This window comes from Carassius auratus, unplaced genomic scaffold (genome assembly GCF_003368295.1).
Source record: "Carassius auratus strain Wakin unplaced genomic scaffold, ASM336829v1 scaf_tig00004250, whole genome shotgun sequence".
Classification (NCBI taxonomy): domain Eukaryota; kingdom Metazoa; phylum Chordata; class Actinopteri; order Cypriniformes; family Cyprinidae; genus Carassius; species Carassius auratus.
This window is the reverse complement of record NW_020523584.1, coordinates 1-26348: the sequence shown is the minus strand read 5'-3', so window position 1 is coordinate 26348 and position 26348 is coordinate 1. Positions and strand designations below refer to the sequence as shown.

The window sequence follows — 26348 nt, the reverse complement described above, 5'->3', positions numbered from 1 at the left end:
ACTTTTTCCTCCAAAATGTTACTTTATATCACTATGGCAAAGAGAAAAGAAAGCCACCATGAGTCTCGGTTGACCACCAACTATGTGGCTGTGTTTCAAAGCATACTAGGTTTTGAAACGCTGCCTGTATGTGGCCACCATTTTGGAGGTGAGTGTGTAGAGTTGGAGGAAGTGCTCTGACAGCGGCGCTTGAGCTCTTCCTGCAGTTAAGGATGAATGCATGAACGCGAGAGAAGAAAATGGCGATCGAGCAGGACAAATATTTCCCCTCCTAGACTCTGCAAATGTGTTGAATTTCTACAGCCTTATTGTTTGCTTTCATTTCATCTCTACTGCACTTTAAACTAAAAGAGGTGAGTTTTGCGGTCCGGTCGTGTGTATCTTTGTGATTTTCAACGTATAAGCGATATACATGTATTCAGCAGCGTATCTGCGGTGTCTAAGACGAGGCACGGTTGAATGTTTTGCAGTTTTGTTTGCACGTCGACAGTTTCACAATTTCAGGGTTTATTAAATAGTGGCTACTGTCTGCGTTATGTCAAAAAAGCAAAGCGCATGTATGTGCGGTGACATTTCTTGAACGTTGATCTCCTGCTTTCACATAATGGCACCGAAGTGACATTGCAGTCGGTTTCAGTAAGTATCGTTAGTAACGTGTTTACAAGCATTAAAGTCGAGTTTATGTATATAACGTTACAGCGTATAAATATGAAGTTTAGTGCGTTCTTGGACAGTTTTATGCAGTGTATTTTTGAAATATGTTGATTTAATTTGGATGTTTAATTCGACGTCCTGCAACTTTTATCGATGTCGCCCTTTTTTTTCTGGTTAACGCTAGTTTGTTGCTACCAGCAGTATTCGATCCATAATAATTAAACAAAGCAAAAAGATTGTGTTGTTATGCATCTAATGTGAGCTTTAATAAAACCGCGGTTGATTCGTTAAAGCTGTTAAGCTTTAAAAATACAGGCTTTAGTAGCCATCTGGTTTGTTAGCACTCTTTAGCTCATCGGCTGAATTGCGCACATCCAGGAAAATTATATTTAATAATTTGGAAAGGTACGTTAACCTGTTTTCATTTTTAAATACTGCTTTAATAACTTAACGGAGCGGCGATGGTTAACGTTACATGCTATATGTTAATTGTTTATTTTGTGTTTAATTTAGCTTTTTAAAGTACGCAGTCACAGCTGCTAGCACAGAGGGAAAAAATCCACAGCAAATGCTGCGTTTCCTTCTCCCAGACCAGAGTAAAGAAAATATAGACATTACGAGGTCGCTCTTTGAGAGTGGAAGTTGCGTAGATGGATGTTTTGAGTGCGTTATATTGTAATGTTTTAAGGGCAGGTCAAGGTTGCTGGTTTGCCCCTTTAGCAGGAGCTGAAGCCAGTGGTGGGGGAGGAGTAAAGTATAGCTAATGTTAAACTGAATCACTTTTTATTTTTAAGAAGCCTGTTTCTTTATTAATCACGTGTTGCTTAAGTTAAAAGAAATGTTTGCTAAAGAATTCAGTCTGGTTGAATGGCTGCTGTTCATGCATATATTCGTGGCGTTTCCTCTGTGACTCACTATTCGCGGTGTGTCCATCCATATAATGTAAATATGGCGAGAGGCGAAATCAGTTGATTTTGGTGTCATATTGTGGTATGATTAGGAAGTTTGCGGTTGGCATTGGATACATAATTTTTGCATCACCCAAGTATGTGGCACTTGAAATACATGTGTAGTTGCGGTTTCAAAAGTAATGAAAGTGAAAATTTTTAGAAATATATATTTTTTTAAATATATTTATTATTTTCCTAGTGCTAGGAGGTTGCCTTGTCATTGCACACCTAAGTGTTGTTCACACAATACGTAGCCATCTGTACAAGAATGAAATGTACTCTTTGCATTCACCTGTCTAGAGTTAAATGTCCAGCTATATAATCCAGTTTCATTGATTTTGACAGATGTTTATTTACTGGAGAATGAAAAGTGAATGTAAGATTGTTAATTGAAAATCTGTGTGTTTATTTCCTTACAGAGACTTGGATGCTATTGCCACCAAAGACATTGAAGAGAGGCAACACAGGTCAGTAAGTACGCTCATCTCTCTGTAGTCATTTTCAGTAGTGTAGATGAGCACTTGCTTTTTCCAAAGCCTGCATGCTTCTGGGCTTTTCCTTTTCATGCCTTTGCTGGGCGGCACTAACAAAGCCGGGTCAAAGCAGCTGCTGCTGCTGCTGCTGTAAGCAAATGCAGTTCCGTTTGAATTGAAGGGTTTTCCCAGTGCTGAGTAAGCTTTGCTGCTTAAAAATGTTAAACAAAAACAGTGTTTGTGTTACTCTTTGTGACGCCACTGTATTGCAGTCATGAGTCATAAACACTTGCCTCCGCTGTTTATAGCTGCTGGAGATTAACCAGATAAAAACTACCGATCAAGATGTCAAGAACAATTTTTAATTTGATTTGTTTTTGTTTTATTGTGATGCAAAGAAGCATCGGTATATTGCTTACCTGGCATGCTTTTAACTCCAAATTAATCATAGACTGTTTTCAAAATTTTCCTTATCAGGGATATGGACATTGCCCCTGTCAGGTCATAATCACATCCACACCTAACAATGCCAGGGAATAGATCATGACATGTTTGCTGCAACCGAGATTGATCACACATTATATTATACATTATATTTCTAGCGTTTAATAAATTTTTTCTTATTTTGTTTCTTGATATTACATGTCCACATGTTATCACATTGCTTTTCATCTGTTGGCATATAATGGAAAAGGCCAAGTCTGATTTATGTCATCTTAGTGACTCAGATTTAGGCTTTCACAATTTGGAGAAAAAAACAAATTGCAGATATATATATATATATATATATATTTTACGATTTTCTTTTTTTTTTGACGATTGCATTAAAAAAAGTGACAAGTTTGCTGTACTTTATATATATATATATATATATATATATATATATATATATATATATAGTCTATAAGAATGTGTATTAATAGACAAAATACAAAATTACTATTGTAATTCATATTTTAGAAGTATATTATTTTACAGTACAACTGTAACATTTATTTCTGACTTAAAACATACTGACATGGTAAACCATGAAGCTTTTATTTTGGCGGAGAACCGCAAGGAGCTCTTAAAGCTTCTTTTTTGTTGACAACAGCTGGTTTTTGAGCGCTTGTCATTACAAGTTTGGAAAGTTCGTTTGCATATTGTGTTCACAAATGCACGTTAAAAGCAACCAAAAGAGCATAGTGCGGAGATGAGTGGAGCAGCAATTGCTGTGATTTGAGCTGCTTTGAGACACTGAGAGATAACAGATCATGAGCTGCTTGTGTGTAAACACTCTGAAATGCGCTGTGTGTGTATTTAGTTAAGTTGCGGTCTTATACAACCATGCTAAACCGTATCATATTTTCGGTTTAACTTGGATTTAAGGGATAGTTAACCTTCAGTTGCTGGTCCCCATTGACTTGCATAGTGCCCCCCCCCCATACGATGGAAGTCAGTGGAAACCAGCAACTGAAGGTGATCTTCAGTTTAATTGTACAGCTCTGCTCAGAGCAACTAGTATTTAGAGTTAATTAATAAAAAAGAAAAAAAAAATTATATTAAGTCTTACAGGGTTGTTATATGTACTGTTATTATTTTGACTGGTCATCTTTCATCTGTGCTTATGTTGGCGCTTCATAAACGGATGCCCCTGTCTTTGTGTTTGTATATGGGAGGCTTCTGTTGTTGAGATGGCCATCTGGTTAAACACTTTAAGGAGAAGAGGTTGTTCCTGGGGGAGGGGCAGGGCTGTGTGGCCCCAAGCGCAATCTTGATAGGCTGATTTTACCCCCTGGAAGTGGCCATATTCTACTTTTCACCTCAGATAGGCCTATTTGTTTGGCCCACTCACGTAAATGTGAAGCTTAAGGTTTATTTTATGACTTTGAAGACTCACCCTAGTTGTTGAAACAGGAGTCAGCAGTGTTTTCCACAGTAAATACCCATAAATAAATGCATGCATACATATTGTGTATATATGTTTTTCAGCTATTTTGACAGCCCTACCACCCACTCATCTGATCAAATTCTGATTATTTTTTACCGAGCATAAGGTGTAGCACTCTTTGTCCATTACTTAGACATAGATGAAAATGGTAGTCTTTTTTTTTTTTGTGCTTTTTTTGTTATTATCATTCATCCCTATTTAGAATTAGTACATGCAAGGGTACATACCAATACTGAGTACCAGTTCACTAACTTAATACTGTGAAATAATTAGCTGCCAATAATTTGCCCTATTTAAAAAAACCAAAAATATATTACTTTTAATCTACCCCGTATATTGCCAGTGAGTTGCTGAGCTCATTAATGGGATTGTTCACCCAAAAATGAAAATTATGTCATTAATGCCTCTCCCTCATGTCGTTCCAAACACGTGAGACCTTCCGAGAGCTTTCTGTCCCTCCATTGAAAATGTGTGTATGATATACTATCCATAGTTAAAAAGGTAATAAAAACATCTTCAAAGTAGTCCATGTGACATCAGAGGGTCAGTTAGAATTTTTTGAAGCATCGAAAATACATTTTGGTCTAAAAATAGCAAAAACTACGACTTTACTCTGCATTGTCTTCTCTTCCGTGTCTGTTGTGAGCGAGTTTAAACTGCTGTGAAGAGAGAACTGAAGATAAACACCGAGCCGTGCCAGATATGAACGAAAGATTTACTCGTTCTCGAGTCATGAACCGGTTGCATCGGTTTTCGATTCACTAGTAGTGATGGCAAGTTCGGTTCTTTTCCGCAAACCTGTTCTTCCAGAGAGTTCGATTCAATAAACCGGTTGAAGAAAACGGTTCACTGGTTCTTTTGCGCTGGACGTAATGACGTCATTGGCGATGATTACCCTTGATTCAAGCCTTCAGTTTACCTGGGCTCATAACACTAGCACAGAATCAGTTCAGAATCAATCATCAAAAAAATCAGTTCAGACGCTCTGTGTGTCAGTCTGCTTCACGCTGAATCACACATGCGCAGTACCATCAGCTCCTCGGTTCATGAATCAGATGCGTCCGACAGAAATGGTTCTTGACTTGAGAATGAGTCAATCTTTTGTTCGTTAACTGGCTCGGCTCGGTGTTCATCTTCAGTTCTCTCTTCACAGAAGTTCAGTCAGTGTACTGTTTGAGTAAATGAATTACTCCGGGATATTGGTTTGTTTAACTCCGAGGGAGTGTCAGCCACATTAAAAAAATTAACAGCTTAAGTCATTTGTGGATTAATGCTTATGGGAGATGCGAACCGTTTCAAACGTTTCAGTTCGATTTGGTGAATTGGTTCAAGAAGATCTGGTTACATTGAGTGATTCGTTCGCAAACAGGATTTCACTACACTTCAGTATTTTGAACTCTCTCACAACAGACCGGAAGTGAAGACTATGCTGAATAAAGTCGTAGTTTTTGCTATTTTTGGACCAAAATGTATTTGCGATGCTTCAAAAATTTTTAACTGACCCTCTGATGTCACATGGACTACTTTGAAGATGTTTTTATTATCTTGGACAGTATACATGGACAGTATACCGTACATACGTTTTCAATGGAGGGACAGAAAGCTCTCGGACTAAATCTGAAATATCTTAACATGTGTTCAGAAGATGAACGGAGGTCTTACGGGTTTGGAACGACATGAGGGTGAGTCATTAATGACAATTTTCATTTTTCTGTGAACTAACCCTTTAAGCTCACTTGCTACATGAACATTGTGCTTCTTGCATGGATATCATTGTGCAGAACTACAGTGTTGGTAGTCAGTGAAAAAGTGCTTGCCGTTTTGACCCACAGAGATAGTTGGTTGTTTATAGAGGAGTAATTTCCTAGTATAATCTGTTAAAGAGATTACCAGAAGCTTTCTCCCATTTACTTAAATGCATTGCTGCATCATTTATTTGGAGTTGTACCTGTGGGAAACTGTTAGAGTTGTTTAAGATTTTTTCTTATCTGCCATTTGATCCTTTTGTTTTCAGGGAAATCTTTCGAAACACGGATGGAGAGTGGACGGCGGAAAGTGTAGAGTTCATTGGAATGACGATAAGGAAACGGGGGCTAGTCTAAAGGTATGAATTATTGTCTGTTTATGAAGGTGATTTTTGAAGTTATTTTGGGTTCAGTGTTTCGCACGGCATAAGCTACTGTGCCATGTTTATGAATGAAATTGCATTATCTGTGTTGAATTCTGATTAGGAAAGAATAGCAAAGCCATCTCATAAGGGCCTTTCGCATCGCTTTAGTTCCAGAACTAAATGTACTGGGATATTTTTGCACAAACTATTTCCCAGTACCATTTAAAGGGTTGCATTTGCACTGGCAGTGTGTATTAGGAAGTGCTGGTTGACTGTGGTGTCATTTTTGTGCGCCGTTCAACAAAGTAAACGAAGAATAACAACAAGAGGATGGAGGACGCTGTGATTGGAGCTGTGTTTTTTGTTATGTCTCGCAGGTTTCACAATAATAAACACGGATTGTTGACGTATACGTAAAGCGATTGATGACAGAAAGGAGGACTAAGAATCTCCAACGATAACGGGCAGTGCTACATTTGCTTAAAGTGTCTGCACTTCAGCGTCCGTCCATCTATCGCTGTTCATTATACTTGCGAAATAAATCGACACAATGTTTACACAGCATTTTAAAGGGTTACTCCACCCCAAAATGAACATTTTGTTATTAATCACTTACCCCCATGTCGTTTCAAACCCGTAAAAGCTTTGTTCATCTTCGGAACACAATTTAAGATTTTGGATAAAAACATGGAGGGTTTCTTCCTGTGGGACTCTTCCCTATGGGACAGTCCCAAGCCAAGGTTTTTAAGAACTGATACATAATTGGGTCAATACTGGAATACAGATAAACTTCAGGACAAGGATACTGTTTTCGATACTTGCGTTGTTTTATCTCCTTATACTTGAATGTTAATGGTGAATTAGAAGCTGCTCCTTGTCATTTCCATTCACTGAATAATGTGGCCGACGTGTGCATCGAGTCAGTCATCATGGCAAGTGTGAAATGTATGGCAGTGTGGGCCCACATTACAAAACTAAGCAACACCAGTGTCAGATGCAATATATGCAATAGAATAATAGTTAAGAGACGCAACATTAGTAATTTAATGAAACATTTACTAACAACACAACATCTACCTCAAGCAATGTGCTGTATTATGTCTCGCGGCTCCTGTTCCAGCTGAAACTGCTGAAACAGTTGAGAGAAAAACAATGCGTTCATGTCTTAAAGAGACAGTAGTACTACACATTCTGCCGCTTGTTATTAAAGGGACAGTTTGCCCCAAAAATTACATTGTCGTTATTTACTCAGCCATGTTGTATCAAACAAGTCTTGATTTTTATTTATTCTTGCGCTGAACACAAGAGAATATATTTTGAAAAATATGGATAACACAGTTGCTGGTCCCAACTGACTTTAATAGTTGGGGGGAGGGGGGATGAAAGTCAGTGGGGACCAGCAACTGTTTAGTTTCCCACATTCTTCAAAATATTTTTTTATGTTCTACAGCAGAAAGAAACTCATTCAGGTTTAAAACAACTTGAGAGTGAGTAAATGATGACACAATTTTCATTTTTGGGTGAACTATTCTTTTAATTTTAACCAGTTATGTTAATACAGTTACTAAAATTCAGCATTAATAAAATAACTTGGGAATTTTCAGCATCTTTTCACGTCATATTTTTTTGCACCAGATAGTTTTGATAACGGTATCAGTAAGTATCGGTATTATAAAATGTAAACGATACCCATTCCTAGTCATGGGTAGTACCAGTTGTGCTGGATAGACCCTGCTCCGAAGTAGGAGCTAATTTGGTTCTCGAAAAAGGCAGTCAAGTATTAAAATCAAACCCAGCTCCGACGGTGCAAAAATGCCAAAAAGAGGGTAGTTCCACAATTACAAATGACCTATAATGACCATGCTTTGCCATTTCACAGACCAAGGCTCATCATTGAAAATGGTCAGTGGGTGTAGCATTTTTCCACTGAGTGATGTGGAAACGCTGATAGCTCAGGTCTTTATCTCTTGACCTTGTCCTCGCTCTCACAGTAGCTTAAAGCCAAAGCCAGCAGTGTGACTGACACTTGCTTGTGTCTGGCAGCGGTTACTAAATGCTCTCCTTGGAAAAGAGTTTACAAGGTTGTCTGTGGGTTTTGCTAAGAAATGGTCAAAAGTTTAAATTGTGTGGACATGATGACATTTCATCAAATAGGTTATAGCCTTATTTGAAACCCTCCATTAAAAGTTTGTTTGACTAGAGGAAAGACCTTAAAGAATTATGACGTAAATACTGCATGTTTCCAGCACCCACCCCTCCCTGGTTACCCCGGGTTACGTTTTACTTATCTGTTGGCCCAGATGTCCTTGTGTCGTCTTCATGATACTGAGTGATAGGCAATAAAGTTGACTCAGGCTTATTGGCTGCTGTGTGCATACCAATATTTTGCTCCCTTTTATCTTGACTGGATAATAAACATGCACACTCACTTGCATTTATTCCTCATTTCATCACTTCAGTCCATCCAAAAATACCAGCTGGAAATGATTTGGTCTTGTAAAATTTTGAAACATGTCCCAGTCTACCTTTTAGTTTTTTCTTTCCATCTTTTATTTCTAACATCTTGGTCTATAAAAAATTCAAAAGTTTGTTGTGGTCTTTTTATTTTTATTATTATTGTTATTATTATTATTATTATTATTATTATTATTATTAGCAAAACCTTAGGGTCATATATTGGAAAACGCTTCAAGAAATGGTTTGTGACGTCTGTTTTGTGGCGAAGGTTTAGTTTGTTGACTAAATCAGCTAGCTGTTGCTTAGCAATGACCATGCACAAAACAGACATTCACTTGCAAGGAAGAGCCACTGCCAAAAATGGTCTGCATTAACTCATCAAGGCAGGAAAAAGCACTTAAAAATGGCAAAAGTAAAACTTTGGGGTCCGAATAGAGAGTAGCTTGTCCTGTCTGCTTTAATAGGTAGAGATTATTGACATAACTGACACCAAATATGGCCAGTCGTTTCAAGTCAAGGCATGTTCATGCATACTTGTAATTTTAAGACAAATTGCAGACCTGATCATGTCTGCAAGTTCTTTTGGGAGTGTTGAAGAAAGTGTTTTTTATTTATTTTATTATTATTTTTTTATTATTATTGTTGTTGTTTTGTTATAACTTGACTCCACTTGATTTAGCTATATATTTGAACAAGAAAAAGTTTTTTTTTCTTGTCATTTTTGCACTTCAGCAGTGAAGAAATGCACTAGTATTTTTGGTGTTCCTAGAAAGATGCCTTCAGATACTGTGTAAAACTGAAAGCATTCATACTTTCTGTAATGCTGTAGTCACGCAGGCTTGCCGTTTGAGTACACCACTGCTTGTTGCAGTGCAACAGATCTGCAGGGTAGGCTTGCTTGTTGCAACGTGACCACCTAACTTCCTGACGGTTGTCATTCCACAGCAAGCGAGTCGAAGCTTTATGAACAGGAAGTTGCCCCTAAGAAAACAGACCTGTTGCATGGTTGCAGAATTATTTCACACTTTTGTTTCCTTTTTAACTGCTTTGCTAAAGCATTTAAGTGGAAAAAAGACTGATTCAAGAAAAGAAAACCCCCAAAGAAGCTCCCCCTCACAGAGCCCCTGCTACAGGCGGCAGGAGGAGCTGACAGGAGTTTTAGCTCGAGCAGTAAAATGACACCAGGCCTGTCCTGTCCTTTTTTTTTTTCTTTCTTTCTTGTGAAATGCGAAGAGAAGGAACAAAGCTGGGTGTCTTTGAAGGCTTCTGGTAAACCAGGAGAGGAGGGGAAAAGAAAGCTGTTATCTAATCCTGTATTACTTGAAGGTAGATGTTCAGCTTTTATAATGCACTACAAATGTGTTTTACTTGGTATCTTAAGCTCTTCTAGTCTTTTTTCTTCTTAAATTGGTGTATTTGTAAAATCTTTCACAGCTGCTGTGATGTGAGAGAAATAATGTATCGTACTAGTCTGTTTTTATAGCTCGCTGTTCTAGACTGTGGACCTCTTCTATAAAGATCAGGATTGTTTTTGCACCCTGTGATCTGTCCATTGGAATAGATTTAATTCTTTGTTTATTGGGAATCTGAACTGCTGCTTTATGAGGTCATTCCTAAAGAGGAAATTCCACAGCCAAAACAATGTCCGTGAACAAGCCTCTGGATATTGCAAACAGTTGCGCTGAGGGTGCAGTGCATTAACAGGGTTATGAAGCTTAATGTGGAGTTGTGGACTGTTAAATTACTTACTTTCTGTTCTATAGTATTGTATGTTTTCCAACCTGTGCGCAAGGAAAGAATTTATATAGAGAAACTGAAATCAGATGCATTGCTTATTTTTGTTCTTGCAAACTAGATTAATAATTTCAACAAAGGTTAATAAAGTACCAAAAATGCATAATGGTAATACCATATTTCTGGGGACATGTTATATTGTTTTCTTTGACATACCTTGCAGTAGTATTTAAAAGATGATGGCATTGGCAATCTGATACTGTATCAGTACATTAAGTGGATGTGGATGTCCGTTTCAAAAGATACTGTTACTTATAATCAGTCCTGACTGTACAAGAACACTGTATCTTGAAACATTAATTTATCATTTAATCAAATTAAACACAACAGCAGTTTTAGGGTTCGTGTTTGTTTGTTAATGTAGGCATTGCGGCAGTGGCTCAAAACACTGCGTGCTTCAGTATGTGTTCAGTAAACGTTTCAGCACGTCTGCACCATTCATTCATACATACAGATTTGTGTAGAACAGGCAGGATTCGTATTTAAATTGTATTTTTGTGGCTTAATATTTACAGAAACTAGTCCATATTGCGTTTTGATTTAAATGTAGTGGCCTACTTTTTAGTAATCCAAAATTTAGCAAATTACATTTGACATTCCACATTATACAGTAAATTCTATTTTCATTGCTGGATTCCGCAATTCTGTCCAAATTTTCTGCATCGTGGAAAATCATAGGGCCCTAGAATATTGTTTTTAGTGAGCACAGAAGTTGTGACGCATATCAACAATTGTTTTCATGGACTATGACTCTTGAGATTAAGTCTTTGAGTTTTTACACCACATTTTACAACCTACTATCTTATGTTGTTTCTGATAATTGTGCAAGATTGTATTAATAAACTGCTAAACTGTGACAACAACTACACTATTTGTGAGATGATAGTCGCAGATCTATACTATGTTAGAAACATTATGGAAAGGTTTTGAGTTTGGTTGAATGGAGGCAAATTTTGGACAAAATGTAGAGGAGTGCCATATTAATTTACTGTGTATTTAACATGGTAGCCATGAATATAATTGGAATAGCTCTGTATGTTCTATAAGCAAACCATGTAGACAACAATCACAGTCCTATCTTATTTAAATTATTGGCCTTTACAAGTGTTTAAAAATAGGTCAGTGGGGAAAAACATGATGGTATATCAGTGAATATGCTTCCTTGGTGTTATGTTAAGACAACATTATAGATGTTTGTAGATGTAGCTTTAATTTTAATGAAAATCACACTTTTGGCATAGTCTGAAATACATTTTTTTATTTTAATTTCAGTGCCAGAACATATCAAGTCCAGTTTCAGCCAGCCTCAGTCTGCCAATTAGAACAGCAGCACCTCCACTGTAACCTGCACCATCAGCAATGCCAAGAGGGCCCCAGCCAGCGGCCAGCCCCAAGCCCTGCCTCGGTACCCGCTCTGTGAAGTTTCGCCGCATCTCTGTCAGCACAAACAGAAACTGCTGTTGAAGCGTGGGCATTCCCTCACGTTCCTTGCTTGCCACCCTGGGAACTGAAGTGCAGCTCAACTTTAGCCAGCCAGAGGAGCTTACGACAGAGAGGTCTGTCCTACACTGCGCCCAAAGCCACCTCTCAGGTACCTGTGCTCTTGATAATGTCCCTATTGTATTGTTTTTTTGTTTGTTTGTTTTTTTAGATCTTAAAAAGCAGAATGTATGTTAGTTGAATTATTATAATTTTTTTTATTATATATTAAGTAGTCAGGTCAATAAATTCACTATTTTTCACCAAATACATTTTTTATTGTAAGCATTGTCACTTCTCCCATTTATTTCCAAATTAAGACCATTTTCAATGCTTGAAAATTAATAATTTATGTTCCCAGGCACTTTTTCAGTATTCAATTCTGAAGTAATGTAATGAAGCCATTAATAAAAATAATGAAGCCATTATTTTTGCTAGTTGTTGCCAGTTCCGTACAAACGAGTTAAAGTCACTTGTATTAAAAAGAAGGATGTCTTCTAATAAAAGATTTCAATCTTTAAATTATGCTGTTTTCATTTTGTTGAATTGAAAATCTTTGGTCATAGATGTTGAAATAAGCACAGATTTTTGCTGCATGGTCTTGTGGGGCTGTTTGATTGGTGTTGAGACCTATTTTTTGGCTTCATGTAGCTGGTTTTCTTCATGGTGTTGCTCTTTGTTTTGTAGGCATGGCTCCCATTCGGGATTCCGTCAGCCACTCCCCTAACCAAACAGGTGACTCACTTTTTCTTTTTCTTTTTCCTTACCATGTGCTGTTGTTTACCATTTTTGTTTGTGCGTGTTAGGTCCAAAAGTCACCTAAAGATATGTTTGGCTGTTCATATTTAGGCAGATTGCAAGTTGTTGTCAGTATCTCTGTGGTGTATGCTTAATGGTGTCAGGAAGTAATTTTGATGTTGCCTAATTTAACCATTTGCTCTACAATGTCTTAAAAGAACATTGTCATAATGTCTTGGCATAGATAGATCTGTGTTTTTCCTGCTTTATGTAAAGCCAGACAAGTAGTGCTTCCAACTAGTACAAAGTTCTTACTTTTCTGAATTAGTTTTTATAATGCAAGTCAGAAATTATACACTTTGCCCATAACACATTACAAGTCTCCTTATAGGGATAGTTCATCCAAGAATGAAACGTTTGTCATCATTTACAGACACTCATCGTTCCAAACTTGTATGACTGACTTTCTTACATGAAGATAAAATATAAAACATCTGTGTTTTTGTTCATCTAGTCAGTGGTGTCCAAGGTTGTTTTAGACACCATTGACTTGCATTATATGGACATAATATATTTTGTCTTCAACAGATGAAAGCAAGTTAATTTCGGAATTACATGGTGACAGAATTATCATTGTTGTATCCCTTTAACTAGAAAACTCTACAAGTCTCTTCTTGGTTGACAGCTCTCTTTGTCTCCCCTTGGAGACTGGATACTAGATTGAAATGTAATATAACTGTAATTTTCCTTGACCTCATTGACCTTCAGCAGAATCTCCCATTTTATTGAATAAAATGGGTCACTCTTAAACTGTTTACTTGAGACCTGCAGTGAGACTGTGTGTGTTTCTTTGTCTTCCCATATCTTTTGGTAACACAGCCAGGGAGACTTGGCAAGGGAACAGTGCTCAAGGAAGCTTGGCAGCCATCTTGCAGAAAAATATGAAAGCGAGCAGAACATTTATTTCAAGGAACACAATTTTCATTATTGTTAGAGTTTAGTGCCACTACACTTGCCACATCTATGTAAAATCAGTGAGCTTGCAGAGACGCTTCACACTTGGTGTTGCTTTTAGCAGTCATCTGGCTTTCTCTCCTCTTCTATCCTGGCATGCACCATGATCATGCTGCTGCTACAAAATGGTGGCAGATCTACTACTGTTTCAGTCTGGCTTGAGTGAGACACACCTCAGCAGGACAGAGACATGGCCTATGGGCAGTTAGCCATTGTTGTGTAATCCATAAATGGGCAAGTTGCTATATATTCTAAACAAAGTCTACCAAATGTTACTATTTTTAGCATATTATTCATGTACAACATTTGGCTTTGGTTTTATTTGCAATGTGTGTATTAGTTAATCATTTTAAAGTATAAGGATATGTAATTGTATGGAGCCAGTTGAACAAAAATGTTTAATATGAATATTTATATATTTTTTTTAATATGTAAGTTTGCTTTAGTGTATGTTTTAGTCCTAAGGCCTGTTCACGATAACTGTAAAGATAATGATATTTTTCTAAAAATCGTTCTCAGTATTAAAGTATAGCAGAGTCCACACCACAGCTATTACGATAAAGGCACAGAGAAATTATATCATTGGAATCACTTTCAGAACTTTTTTTCCAGCTGATAAAAAAATAAAAACATTGACCGCCGAATCAATCCTGCTATAAGGAGCTTGAGAGTTTGAAGCAGCAAATGAGCCTGAGCTTGGAATAAATAGACTACAGTATATCATCTGCTGGTGTGGACTAGTCACTACACTCTTATTTACCAAAAAATAAAAACAGACCGTGTTTACAGAGGTTTTATTTATTTATTTTTCAATGTTTGCTCTCTGAACTGATTTGACCTTTTTATTTGCTTTCACAGGTTTGGAACATACTGGTCTGGAGCCACAGTATGAGAATTCACCATGGAGCTCTAGCTCACCTTGTGGTGACTCGAACAGCAACTGGGGAAAAGTTATTGTAGATAAGGGACCCTGGCCCTCCATCACTGGTAGTGACCCAGAGTTAGCCTCAGAATGTATGGATGCTGACTCTGCCTCCAGCTCTGGGTCAGAAAAAAATCTTAGTATGATGACGTCTAGGAGCACTGGAGGAGACAACAATGGCAATAGACAAGGCTCTCATTTCATGGTTGCAAATGGCAGCAATAATGTGGGTAATGGGAGTATTAAGGGGCCTTGGTGTGTATCCAATGGCTCGATGCTAAGCACATGTCAAGGCTCCATTGAGGACTCCAGCAGCAAGCTGGCAGAAAGCAGCCATGGCAAAATAAATGCATGGGGTACCCAAGGTTCCTCAAACAATATAGGTATAAATCCAAGCACTTTGAACCCAAATGCCAACCATGGTGCCTGGCCCGTTCTTCAGAACACTGGACCCAACCCCCATGGGCCTGTGGGAAATGGAAATGGTGGCACCAACACTCAACAAAGCACCATAGGTCAAACACCCAGCATGCAGAGTATCAACTCTAAGATGTCCTGGGGATGCTTGCAGGAAAATATGTCTGAAGCTGAAGTTAATGGTACAAACAAGGTTCCAAGTGGGCAGCCTCAAAACCTTAACACTGAATTTAATGGACCAAATAACACTACTAACACGATGACCTCTAGTTTACCAAACTCTACAGGTTCAATCCAGATGAATGAACAGCCCCCAGGGCACAGATCTTGGCCTATGAGTACAGGGTGCTCCCCTCAGCTCCCTATTTCTCCAGTCTCTAATGGCACTTCCATTTCTCAACATGGCAACAGTGAGGGAATTAACAGCGGGTCTTATGGTACAGCATGGGGCATTTCGCCCAGCACTAATTACTCTGGAGACAAATGTCCTATCCCAAAAGGCCAAGCTGTGGGCGACACTGTGAATGCAACTCTAATGCAGTCTGGAGCCAACAGCTCCTCTGTGAGTGCTGCTTCTTTAAAGAATAATAATAATAACGGGATGAGCGGTCATGGAGGAGGTTGGGACTCAGCACCCGCTACCTCACAAAGTATGTCTTGGGGAGCAGGTAATGGTGTGGGCCCAGCTGGGATCCCTCACCCCTGGGGGAGTGCCTCCTCCTCCTCTTCCTCTTCCTCATCCTCTTCAAACACTGGCACTAAGGTCTCAAATGGGGAGTGGAACACTTTGCCCAGCAACAGTCAGCATTCCAATGATAGTACGAATGGAAGCAAGAAGGGAACAAATGGATGGAAGTCATTGGAGGATGATGCTCTTGGTATTGGGAGCTCTGGTCAACCGTCACAAGTCAGCACATGGAACAAGTCTACAGGCAGTGAAGGAAGTGGAGAGAGCTCAGGAGGTCATAGTGAGAGGGATGGGCAACGTGGGGTCAACCGAAGGAGGGGTAATCAGCAGGGCATGATCAATGCAGCTCTCTCTAGAATTGACGTGGACCCCAGGGTGTTATCCAACACAGGGTGGGGACAAACTCCAGTCCGCCAGAACACTGCATGGGATGTTTCAAGCTCTGATAAAAAGACAGGAAATGGACAGACAGGCTGGGGTAGTGCTCCCCCTCAGGCATCTAACTCAGGTGGTTGGGGAGATGGACCCAGCACCAACAAAAGTAGCAATTCTTCAGTATCTGGGTGGTCTGAATCAAAACCTTCAACTGGCTGGGGAGAAACCAAAGGTCCAGCTGGGCAGAATGGGTGGGAGGATTCCCCGTCTGTTACATTGAGCAAGGGTAGTTCCTCATGGAATGGTAGCAAGGATGAGAAGACCTCCTGGAATAGTGCACCAAAGGCAAAGCAGGGATGGTGCGGAGAAGGCCCAAAGGGAAACCATTGGGTGGAGCCCCAGAAGTCTGGTTCAGGTGGCTGGGATAGTGACAGCGACCGCTCTGGATCAGGCTGGAATGAGCCTGGGCAGTGTGGGACAAGCAACACCTGGGGAGGCAGTGGAGGCACCAACACTCCTGACCAGAGTGGTCCAACCACAGGATGGGGAGAGCCACCCAAGACCAACAATCAAAACCAAACCTGGGGTGAGCCAATCAAACCCAGCCACTCCAACCCCACCTGGGTTGACAATTCAAAACCGAACAAGTCTTCAGAGTGGGGCAAGTCCCAAGATTCCAGCATGGGAATGTTCAGGAGTGGGAACAACTCTCAGACTGGAGCCCCTTGTCAGAACAAGCCTTCAGGATGGCTGGGAGGACCAGTGCCTGCTGCTTCCAAAGAAGAAGAATCCACTGGATGGGAAGAACCATCCCCTGAATCCATCAGACGTAGAATGGAGATCGATGATGGTACTTCAGCATGGGGAGATCCCACTAAGTATAAGTGCAGCAACGTAAATACATGGAACAACAACACTGCTGGAGAGCAGGATGGCATGGCTGTTTCTCAGCCCCCACAGGCCCAAAGCTCTATGGCTCCAAAAGAAAAGAACTGCAGCTCAGGTGGGTCTCTTCCTTTTGGCAGTGCCTTGGCAATTATTACTCAACCTTTATATTTAGCTTTAGTCATGAAGTCATTCCTTTGGAATTTCTCTAGATGCACTTTTTCCTCCCACCCCTTTCCTCTAATACTTCCCGGCACTGACAAGCTCTGAACTTACGAGCAAGTGTTTGTGTGTGCATGTCTATACATAAATGTTCATGCAGCGCAGAGGAATGCATGTGCATTGTAGAAGTGTAGCCTTCTCCATTATTTTTAATTATTTGCTTAACAGAAAATTTAAAGGTGTATGTTCAAGTAATGTTCCTACTTAATTTAGAATTGGCTGTGGATAAGCTGTGGCTCAGGGAAAAATAAGCTTGGATTACATTCTGACCGATGGTGCTGTCATATGGCAGCAACCTGAGCCCTGTTCACACATGAACAGGGCTATTTTTGAAGGAAGTATTCAGGACATATGCTGGATGGTGAAAGTGCAAAAACCTCAGTAGTTAAATGTAAGCTGATCCATCAGAAGAACTTCAGAGTAAACAAAGCTTACATAAGTATGTTTATGCAAGGCTTGGATTTGGGCGATTGTAAAGTTTGTAAATATGATTAGCATTGTCTTATAAATAGATTTCAATTTTTAAATGATGGAAGGTTGTCAAGTATGGTTAATATTTTGTTTAAATGCAAATTAGTTGTTGCATAGTTGTTTTCCATGTATCTTAAGCATTACACTTTGATTCTTATTTGCTATGATAGTTTTGGGTTTGATTACAAAATAGTCCTTATATACATTTTTTAATGCAGTTTTCTCATTTGTTGTCTTCACTACATTACGTTCAGAAATATATAATGTTATATACTTCTCTTTGATCATGGTGTTAATTTTATTTGCTTTGTGATCACAGGGTGGGGAGAGCCATATGGTGGCCCACAAAAAATGGAGTCCTCTACCTGGGGTGAGCATGCTGCTCCACCTGTCACTGTGGACAATGGCACATCTGCTTGGGGAAAGCCTGTTAATACAGGTTCCAGCTGGGAAGAGCCGGGAAGGAAAACCGCAGTAGGCAGTAGCTGGGGTCACGCTGCTGTAGGACAACAATCACAACACAAGTCTGGTACGTCCCATCTCCAGTCGGGGCAAAGAACATTCTTTGATTTTTCTTTTTTGACTTAATTTCTTCTTGGGCTTTTTCATTGTAAATATCAGGGAAATAATGTTATGTTTAATTTTTTGTTTTTGTTTTTCCATTTTTGATGTGATTGGTTGTTTTATTTGGACTTTTAGGATCCAAACCTATGCAAGATAACTGGGGTGGAGAGGAGACGTCCATGACAGGGCACTCCAACTGGGAGGAGGAAAAGGAATTAGAGATGGGCATGTGGAACAACAATCTATCACAGGAAATGAACCAACATGGAAACTGGTCCTACAAGAAGGTGCCTCCAAAGGTAATAATTAAGACCCCATTTAGCCTTGCAGGCCTGATTAAAAATAATAATTCACTGAATTTATGGTTTAATCTAAGGGGGGGACAAAATTACATGGTTTGCTTCTTATTTACTTTTTTTTTTTATTACCCTTTTTCCATTAGCTTAACAAAGGACCCAATAAGCAAGATGATTCTCAGTGGATGAATCCGCTTGTGAAACAGCTCACCAACATGTACCCTGTAAGGATAAAGTCTGATTGCTGTTCTTTTCTGTGAAACCTGTTTATACCTAATATTATGTGTCCCAAAATCTTTTATGAAGCAGAAAGTTATTAGATTGGCGTGTTGATGCTTCTTTGTCATTTTGCAGAGGGATTCCGCTGAAGATTCCCTGAAGAGCAATAAGATGGATATGTCTGGAGGTAGCTCACATTCACATGCTCATCCAGTGCTGCTATCGAGTGATGTTTGTTGTAGCCCATGAGTATTAGCATGTTTTTGTAAAATCTATCAATTCTTCTTATCTTTGGTAGGAATGACAGACAAGCGCATTGATGTTGACAAGCATGTTTTTAACATCGGAGAGTACGGGAAAAATACTGCTTCACGCCACCAGATCCACAAAGACTCTCCTATAGACCGTAATTCCTATATGGATAAGGTCAGTTATTGCTTACCGTCCTTCATTTTCACCACTTATAGTCCTGCTTTTTGGGTACTTTGGCACCCTCTATGGGACGAGAATGCAACTTGAAGACCCCATGATAAAATTTATATGTTATAAAGTTATATGGCTTCAAGACCAGTGAATCTTAACTTTTTTTTAGTCTATCCCTTTGTCTATAATGAATAGGTTTCTTTTGGTAAATCAGCTATTAATATTATTGTTTTCAAAACACATTTTCTAATTTACAGGAACTAGGAGTGTCCATGAATTACAATTAGTAAATAACCTAATAATTCTAATTAAATTAAATGTCAGTATTTCTGAAGTTGAGATCTTCAAATAACTACCATAGTTATTTGCTAACATAGCCTTTCTGTCTCTTTTTCTGTGGCTGTTGATGTGCCTTTTTCTGGTGACCTGTTGTTCCTTCTGGTCTTTGTCTTATTCCTCACTGCTGTTGTGCTCTGGGTCCTCTGATTGTGCTTCAGATTTCACTGCTTGTAAATGATAGCTATGTAACAGAGGAATCCCAAAACTCACAAATCACTTCCATGCAGAATGTCAGCTTTTCCCCTAAAAATAGTTCACTGCCAAACCAGTTCAGCTTGCCTCACCATCCAAACTGTTGCAGTTAGGCAGGTGAGGTAGTGTATGCTGTGTGCTGAAGCTGTGAATGCACTGGGTTGCCGGATGCTCATTTACATGTGTGTTATGCTTTTTCACAGAATGTAAACATGTACGGTGTTGGTAATGCAGCAGCACAAGGCCGGAATGCACAGCAGCCTCCAGCACAAGCTCTGAACTCTGCTCAGCCCGGTCTACGCAACCAAGTGCCTCCTCAACTACTTCCCTCTCAGGTAATGCCTTTTGGGTTTTTAAATCCCAGCTTACTCTAAGATGATGATGATGATGATGATGATGTGTGGTGTACAGGGTTCCCGTTTGCCCTGGAAATGAATAAAAATGTACCCTTAAAAGTAGGGCTGCACGATTTGAAGTTGTTCTTAGTATTCTTAGTATATAAAATAGATATGGTACTATTCTAAAATTTCATTATTAAATACATTATTATTATTTGTATTAGTAGTAGTAGTAGTATTGCAAACTGAGTTTCTCTGAAATGTTGAAAACACAAATCAGCATTTGAGCTTCCCACATGTAAAAACAGTGCTGCACTTTACACTGAATTCATATATTTTTCATTAAATCACATTTTGTTTAATTTAGATTCATTTTGCAGCCCTACTTAAAAATATTGAGTGCTCCACTATTTATCCCCTAAAAAAAAAAAATCTATATATCTATATAGATATAGATATATAGATTTAGATATAATTATTAAATTTATTTGTTTAAAATTCAATAAATACATATTATTTAAATGTTATAAATTAGTGTATATATTTCAAATAAATGTTTTCAATTAAGCTGCCATAGACAGGAAGCATTAGAATTTGTAGACCAGATACATACATATTTATTTTGATTAATTGATCATTTATTTTCTATATTTTTCATAACAAATGTGTACATTGTCTTTTCCCAGGTCCCACCATCCCTGTTGAAGTACTCTCCCAATAATGGGGGTCTGAACCCTCTGTTTGGCCCACAGCAGGTGGCTGTGCTGAACCAGCTGTCCCAGCTCAACCAACTGTCTCAGCTTTCTCAGATTAATCAGTTACAGGTAGTGATCTTACTGCAAGTAACAGCCTAGAAGATATTTACTGATAAGTTACCTCATTCGCAGTGATACTCACATCTTACTTCCCCCTTGGCTCAGCGTCTCCTTTTGCAGCAAAAAGCGCAAAGCCAGAGAGCCATGCCTGTTAACAGCCGCCAGCAACAGGAACAGGTTTGTGATCTCTTAGACCCATTTATGTGTGCCACTTCCTGCTTTGTTGACTCATTTGACATGACATTTTCCATTTGTGATAATGTGTAGGGTCGTGGTCTGGGTCCGTCCCAGCAGATGATGCAGAGTTCCCGCCATCTCGATCCTTCTTTGATGAAGCAGCAGACTTCCCCTCAGCCACCCTCGCTGCACCAGCCCAGCCTCAAGTCCTGCATGGAGAACTTCATGCCCCTCAATGCCTCTGACCTGCAGAAGGAACAAAGTTCCTTGAGCTCGTTCAGTAATTTCCCTTTAGGTGGGTGCCCTCCCCATCTTAATGTAGGCCAGACAGACTCTTTGTTGCACCAAGCTGCCAAGCCCAACTCGATGTTTGCCTCTGACATGTCAGGCTGTCAGTCAGCTGGCATTAGTCAAAGTCATAGCCTCCTAGCCCCACCTCTGAGCAATGGCCACATGGTGCCAGGCTCTCCCATCAACCCTCGGGTAGGAAAGAACTTCTACCCTGACAGCAGCTCTCTTCCAGCAAGAGGTGAATACAGTCTATCTATTTTGTTTTCCCCAGTAAAATGTCCTCTTGCATTTTGTATTTGAGGGACAAGAAAACAGTGCTACATTGCAAAATCTTTTTGAGTCCTTATTTGATTGGAAATTGAATGTTTGGCTGGCATATGTATGGTGCTTCTACTTATAATTTCTGCCGCTTGACAATAATAACGTTGTTTTTCTTTGTATGTGCTCGTCTCCCCGTACATATGTTTTCCCATATTTTATTGTGCACGGAACATTGTCACGCAAAATCTTAAGTGTTCACTTTTGACACTGTCTCCAAAATCTTTATCAAGTCTTTGAGGGAAAAAAATACTGAGTGCACTCGAATTAAAATCGAATGAATTGTTGAAATGGTCTTTTTGTTAAACCTCCTGCTCATGTTAATTCCTGTAATGTTCCGGCAATGTTGTTAACCTTACTTTCTGGCAGAACGTGTATTTTCTTTTTCTTTTTTTTTCTTTTTTATTATTAATTTTTATTTGTTGTATTCCTCTAGCTTTGAACTCAAACTTGAATGTAAGCAACCTTGACATTGGCAGTGTTGGTTTTAAGGAGCCACAGTCCCGTCTGAAGAAGTGGACTGCCATGGACATTTCCGTTAACTCGCCACTTGATCAAAACCCCAGCAAATCTGGTGGGTTTCTCCATTTTATATACTTTTTTTTTTTTCACAATCAGTCTTAGGGCTGCACAGATAATCGTATTAATGTATTAAAAAATTACAGCTGAAATCAATTGACATTATGATTTTTTTGGCTGCCAAGAGTATGAAGTTGACTGTTCAGGCAGCATTGAATATTTAGTGTATAAAACAGCAGTAAATTAATTGTGTTTTGGATGTGTAAATAAAGAAAGCCATGCAGTTGACCTATTCTATTTAACAAATGCAATATCAATGAAAACAATCCATTAATTAATGTTTTTGTTATCATTTTGCAGCCTTATCTCAACAAACAAAAAAAAAATTCATAGGTAGTTTTTGAAAGTGTGAGAAAAAAGTCTGATGGATGTGATTTCACTATAGGTGCTATAACATCTGGCCTGAGGCTTGAAGACTCGCCCTTTGGTCCATATGACTTCATCAATGCCGGTAACGCTCCCATCAGTCCTCCTGGCTCTGTGGGAGATGGCTGGCCCAGCCGTGCCAAATCACCTCATGGTTCCACTAATGTCAACTGGCCACCAGGTTCAGACCCATTTGCTTTCTGCTTTACTTGTTCCAATCAAATATTGCACTGAAACAAAATATTACATCGTGCTGTACCCTTGTAGCAAGAATTAGCTCACAGTGTCATGTTTGTTTGGCAGAGTTCCGTCCTGGTGAGCCCTGGAAAGGATATCCGAACATTGATCCTGAAACTGACCCATTTGTCACTCCTGGCAGTGTGATTAATAATCTCTCCATTAATACAGTGCGGGATGTTGATCACCTCAGGGACAGGAACAATGGTAAGCAAATTTCTGTGCCAAAAATCTTACTCGTACAAGTTTCTGAGAGTTTTTTTCAATCGTGGCTCTTCATGACATAAACGAGGATTCAGTTTTTTTTTTCCGGAGCAGCAAACGCAGTTTTAAACGCCAAACGTTTTAGAAACGAGGCCTAGTTCAATGCTGTTTTTGCACATCATTTGATACTGAAAGATGGAGCAGTCCCAGCTATAAAAGGTCCCGGTCATGATTCAGAACTGCAGACAGTAAGTGAAACGGCATCAAATGTCTGTTTTGTTGGCAATCGGCACTCAAATGCTCGTCACTCTTTAGCTCGGCCCACGGCGTGCCTCCAGGAGCTCTGCTTTTTCCAGAGAGAATCGTAAAGCTGCATCTTTCTTTTATAATTCTGATAAAACTAAAGACTTTTTGACGATATGAAGGATGCACTATACTATATACTATACAAAGGTACAGTAGATGAACATGAGATTGGGTGAAACTGTTATGTTCCCTTTAAATAAATGCAAACTTCTTTTAAAAAGAGACTTTTTTTCAAAAAACATTAGACAAAACATTGCTGACCCCGAATGTTTAAACTTTTATATATTAGTGTTTTCGTCAATTAATTAATTTATTTTCTTCTTCCAGGGCCATCCTCATCACTTAACACCACGCTGCCTTCAAATAGTGCCTGGACATCCATTCGTGCCTCCAACCACAATAGTTCCCTCAGCAGTACAGCACAAAGCACTTCAGGTTGGTGGGCAGCTGTTTAGGCATAGCCATGCAGGCCTGTGACCCTGATGTGCTTCTTTGACCTGACCTTTTTTTTGTCTTCCCTGTAGCCAGAAACAGTGACTCCAAATGGTCTCCTGGCACAGTCACCAACACCTCTTTGGCTCACGAGCTGTGGAAGGTTCCTCTCCCCTCAAAAGGTATCTCTGCTCCGTCCCGCCCCCCGCCGGGCCTGACTGGCCAGAAACAGCCCTCATCTTGGGACAACAGTTCTCTGAGACTGGCAGGCTGGGGTAGCTCTGACTCCAGATTCAACTCTGGTTAGTTCACGGTTATATTCCCTTTCACCTACATAATCTCTATTAATAGTGTAAATGATGCAGAATTTAAAGACATGAGAAACACTTGAAATAATCACTGTCCACAGGTTCCAGCTGGGGTGACAGCAGCTCAGGGAGAACTAATTGGCTTGTTCTCAAAAACCTCACACCTCAGGTAAGACATATAATGATTTAGAGTACACTGACTCATTTTAGCAGGCCATAGCCTTCACACAGCCTGATTTTTCCAGCATTTTTAGCAGGAAACATTTTGCAAATATTGATATATTGAAATATTGATTTATTATTTTATATAAGTTTGGAAGAAAAACAAATCTGTTGGGCTTAAAGTATCAGGCACATAAATACTTTCCTTCCTCTTAGTCTGTAAGCTACATTTTAGGCTCTGGCTTGCATTTTGTTGAATTTAATATCCGTTTTGATATAAATGTAGCCCCCCGTTCATGTAAATTAAATTTCACCATGATTGAGTTAACAATTAATAATACCCAACTCTCAATAGCTATTTTGTAATTAATGGTTTATTAAAGGAAATGCTCCATGATGTTATTTTAAATATGAAGATACAGCAGAAGTCATGCCCATGTTTTACAGATTGATGGCTCCACCTTGCGAACTCTGTGCATGCAGCACGGTCCACTAATCACATTCCATCTGAACCTTCCCCATGGCAATGCTGTCGTCTGCTACAGCTCTAAGGACGAGGCAGCAAAAGCCCAGAAGTCACTGCACATGTAAGTTCATCTTTTTTTCTTGTTGATTTTTTTTTTCTCCAATGTGGGTAAAGAACTAAAATTTTACAATGAAAGCTAATAATTGCTAAGCAGTAGTGGTAGACGGATTCGATTTTTTTGACAGCCGATTCCGATATCTTGGCAAGCATGGTGGCCGATATGATAAAAAAAAAAAAAATTACTGTTGTTAATATTTAAGACATTTGAAATAATTTGACAGTGGATTAAAAAATAAATGTGTAAAAGAAACACGCTTATACTTTTGAAATACAATTAAAAAGAAAAGTAAATACTGTACCAACAGGCACTCAGTATTCTGGGAAGTTTGTGTGCACTGGGGAATCATATTTTCAAATAACTCAGGGTAACACTCAATTTACATACGGCACTAAGGGAAAATGGCATGAAAATGACGGTGGGGCAAATGCATAAAGCACAGCATAATTTGAAATCATGAGTTAAAAAAAAAAATTAAAAGCATTCAATTCACATGGACTGACCAATCACGAGAGAACATTTGATCATGTTGGATACACGTGCACACTTCACAAGATTTCACAGCTGGTTCGATAAGTTTGCAAGTTTTGTAAAATTAAATGTTCAATAGTCATTGTAAGATTTTTTAAATTATATGAATGCGTATTTGCTTAAGCTGCAACAACGTCAAAGGAGAAAGTATTATTATGTTTGCTTTTCTATAATAATTAGACTAACTAATAGGCCTAATATAAAAGCAATCATATATATTACTTTCTGTATACATGAATTCCTTCGTTTAACCATTCTATCTGATTATTAGACAGACAAGCACTGTGTGTGCTCAAGCACTGCGGCTCTCAGCACAGTCACAATAAAAGTCCCGCCTCAAACTCATCGACCAAGCAGAAAAAAAAAGCCAAATATCGGCCGATATATCTGCTCTTTGGAGATATATCGGTCGACCAATACTAAGACGTGTAAGAGGATATTAGTGGTCAAGACATGACTAGATCACTTCTGCCTATAATAACCAGATTTATTGAAAGTATTGGTTGGTATTTATTTTGAACATTTTAATTTTCTGAAAATTCATGTTATACTCTTGTGGTGCACAAGTACTGTTTTGAGGTTTAAATTCCTATATCAAATTTAATGACTTGTCAATGCATCTCAAAACAATATTTTTCTTCGATTAGGAAATTAGTCTATGTAATTCAGGGTTTCTCAACCTTTTGACTACAGTTGTCCACAGCAATATTTGAAGGCCCTCCTTTTTTTGAATGATACACCATTTGACAGTTATTTTTATTTATTTTTTTCCATTACAAAAATCTGTTAAGTAAATGGTTTATCAGCCTTCTTTTTTTCAATCCAATCCTGAAATAATGTGCAAAGCCATTTCCAGAACTCCAGTTCACAAAGATTTGAATGAGAGTGAGGCACCATGCTGATTAAGGTTCTGCTCTTCCTCTTCCTCCTCAGGTGTGTATTAGGGAACACTACTATTCTTGCAGAGTTTGCTAGCGAAGAGGAAATTAATCGTTTCTTTGCACAAGGTCAGTCAATGACTGCCTCTCCCAACTGGCAGACGCTGAGCTCTTCTCAGAACCGGATCGGATCCATCGAGGGTTCTCACC

At 39.0% G+C, this 26348-nt stretch overlaps 1 protein-coding gene across 1 annotated transcript; it reads left to right on the top strand.

Moving 5' to 3' along the window:
• Positions 1-169: 169 nt before the first annotated feature.
• Positions 170-26342, top strand: LOC113070442 (trinucleotide repeat-containing gene 6A protein-like; the record flags this gene model as incomplete). Its single annotated transcript, XM_026243723.1, has 23 exons — positions 170-353; positions 2024-2071; positions 6022-6111; positions 11641-11959; positions 12535-12582; positions 14458-17004; positions 17899-18108; positions 18279-18442; positions 18586-18663; positions 18794-18845; positions 18957-19084; positions 19816-19947; positions 20637-20774; positions 20871-20942; positions 21033-21471; positions 21988-22125; positions 22516-22677; positions 22800-22940; positions 23571-23678; positions 23768-23977; positions 24085-24152; positions 24593-24732; positions 26194-26342. Coding segments are annotated over exons 5-23 (5122 nt in total), but the record flags the coding sequence as incomplete, so codon positions are not given.
• Positions 26343-26348: the final 6 nt, after the last annotated feature.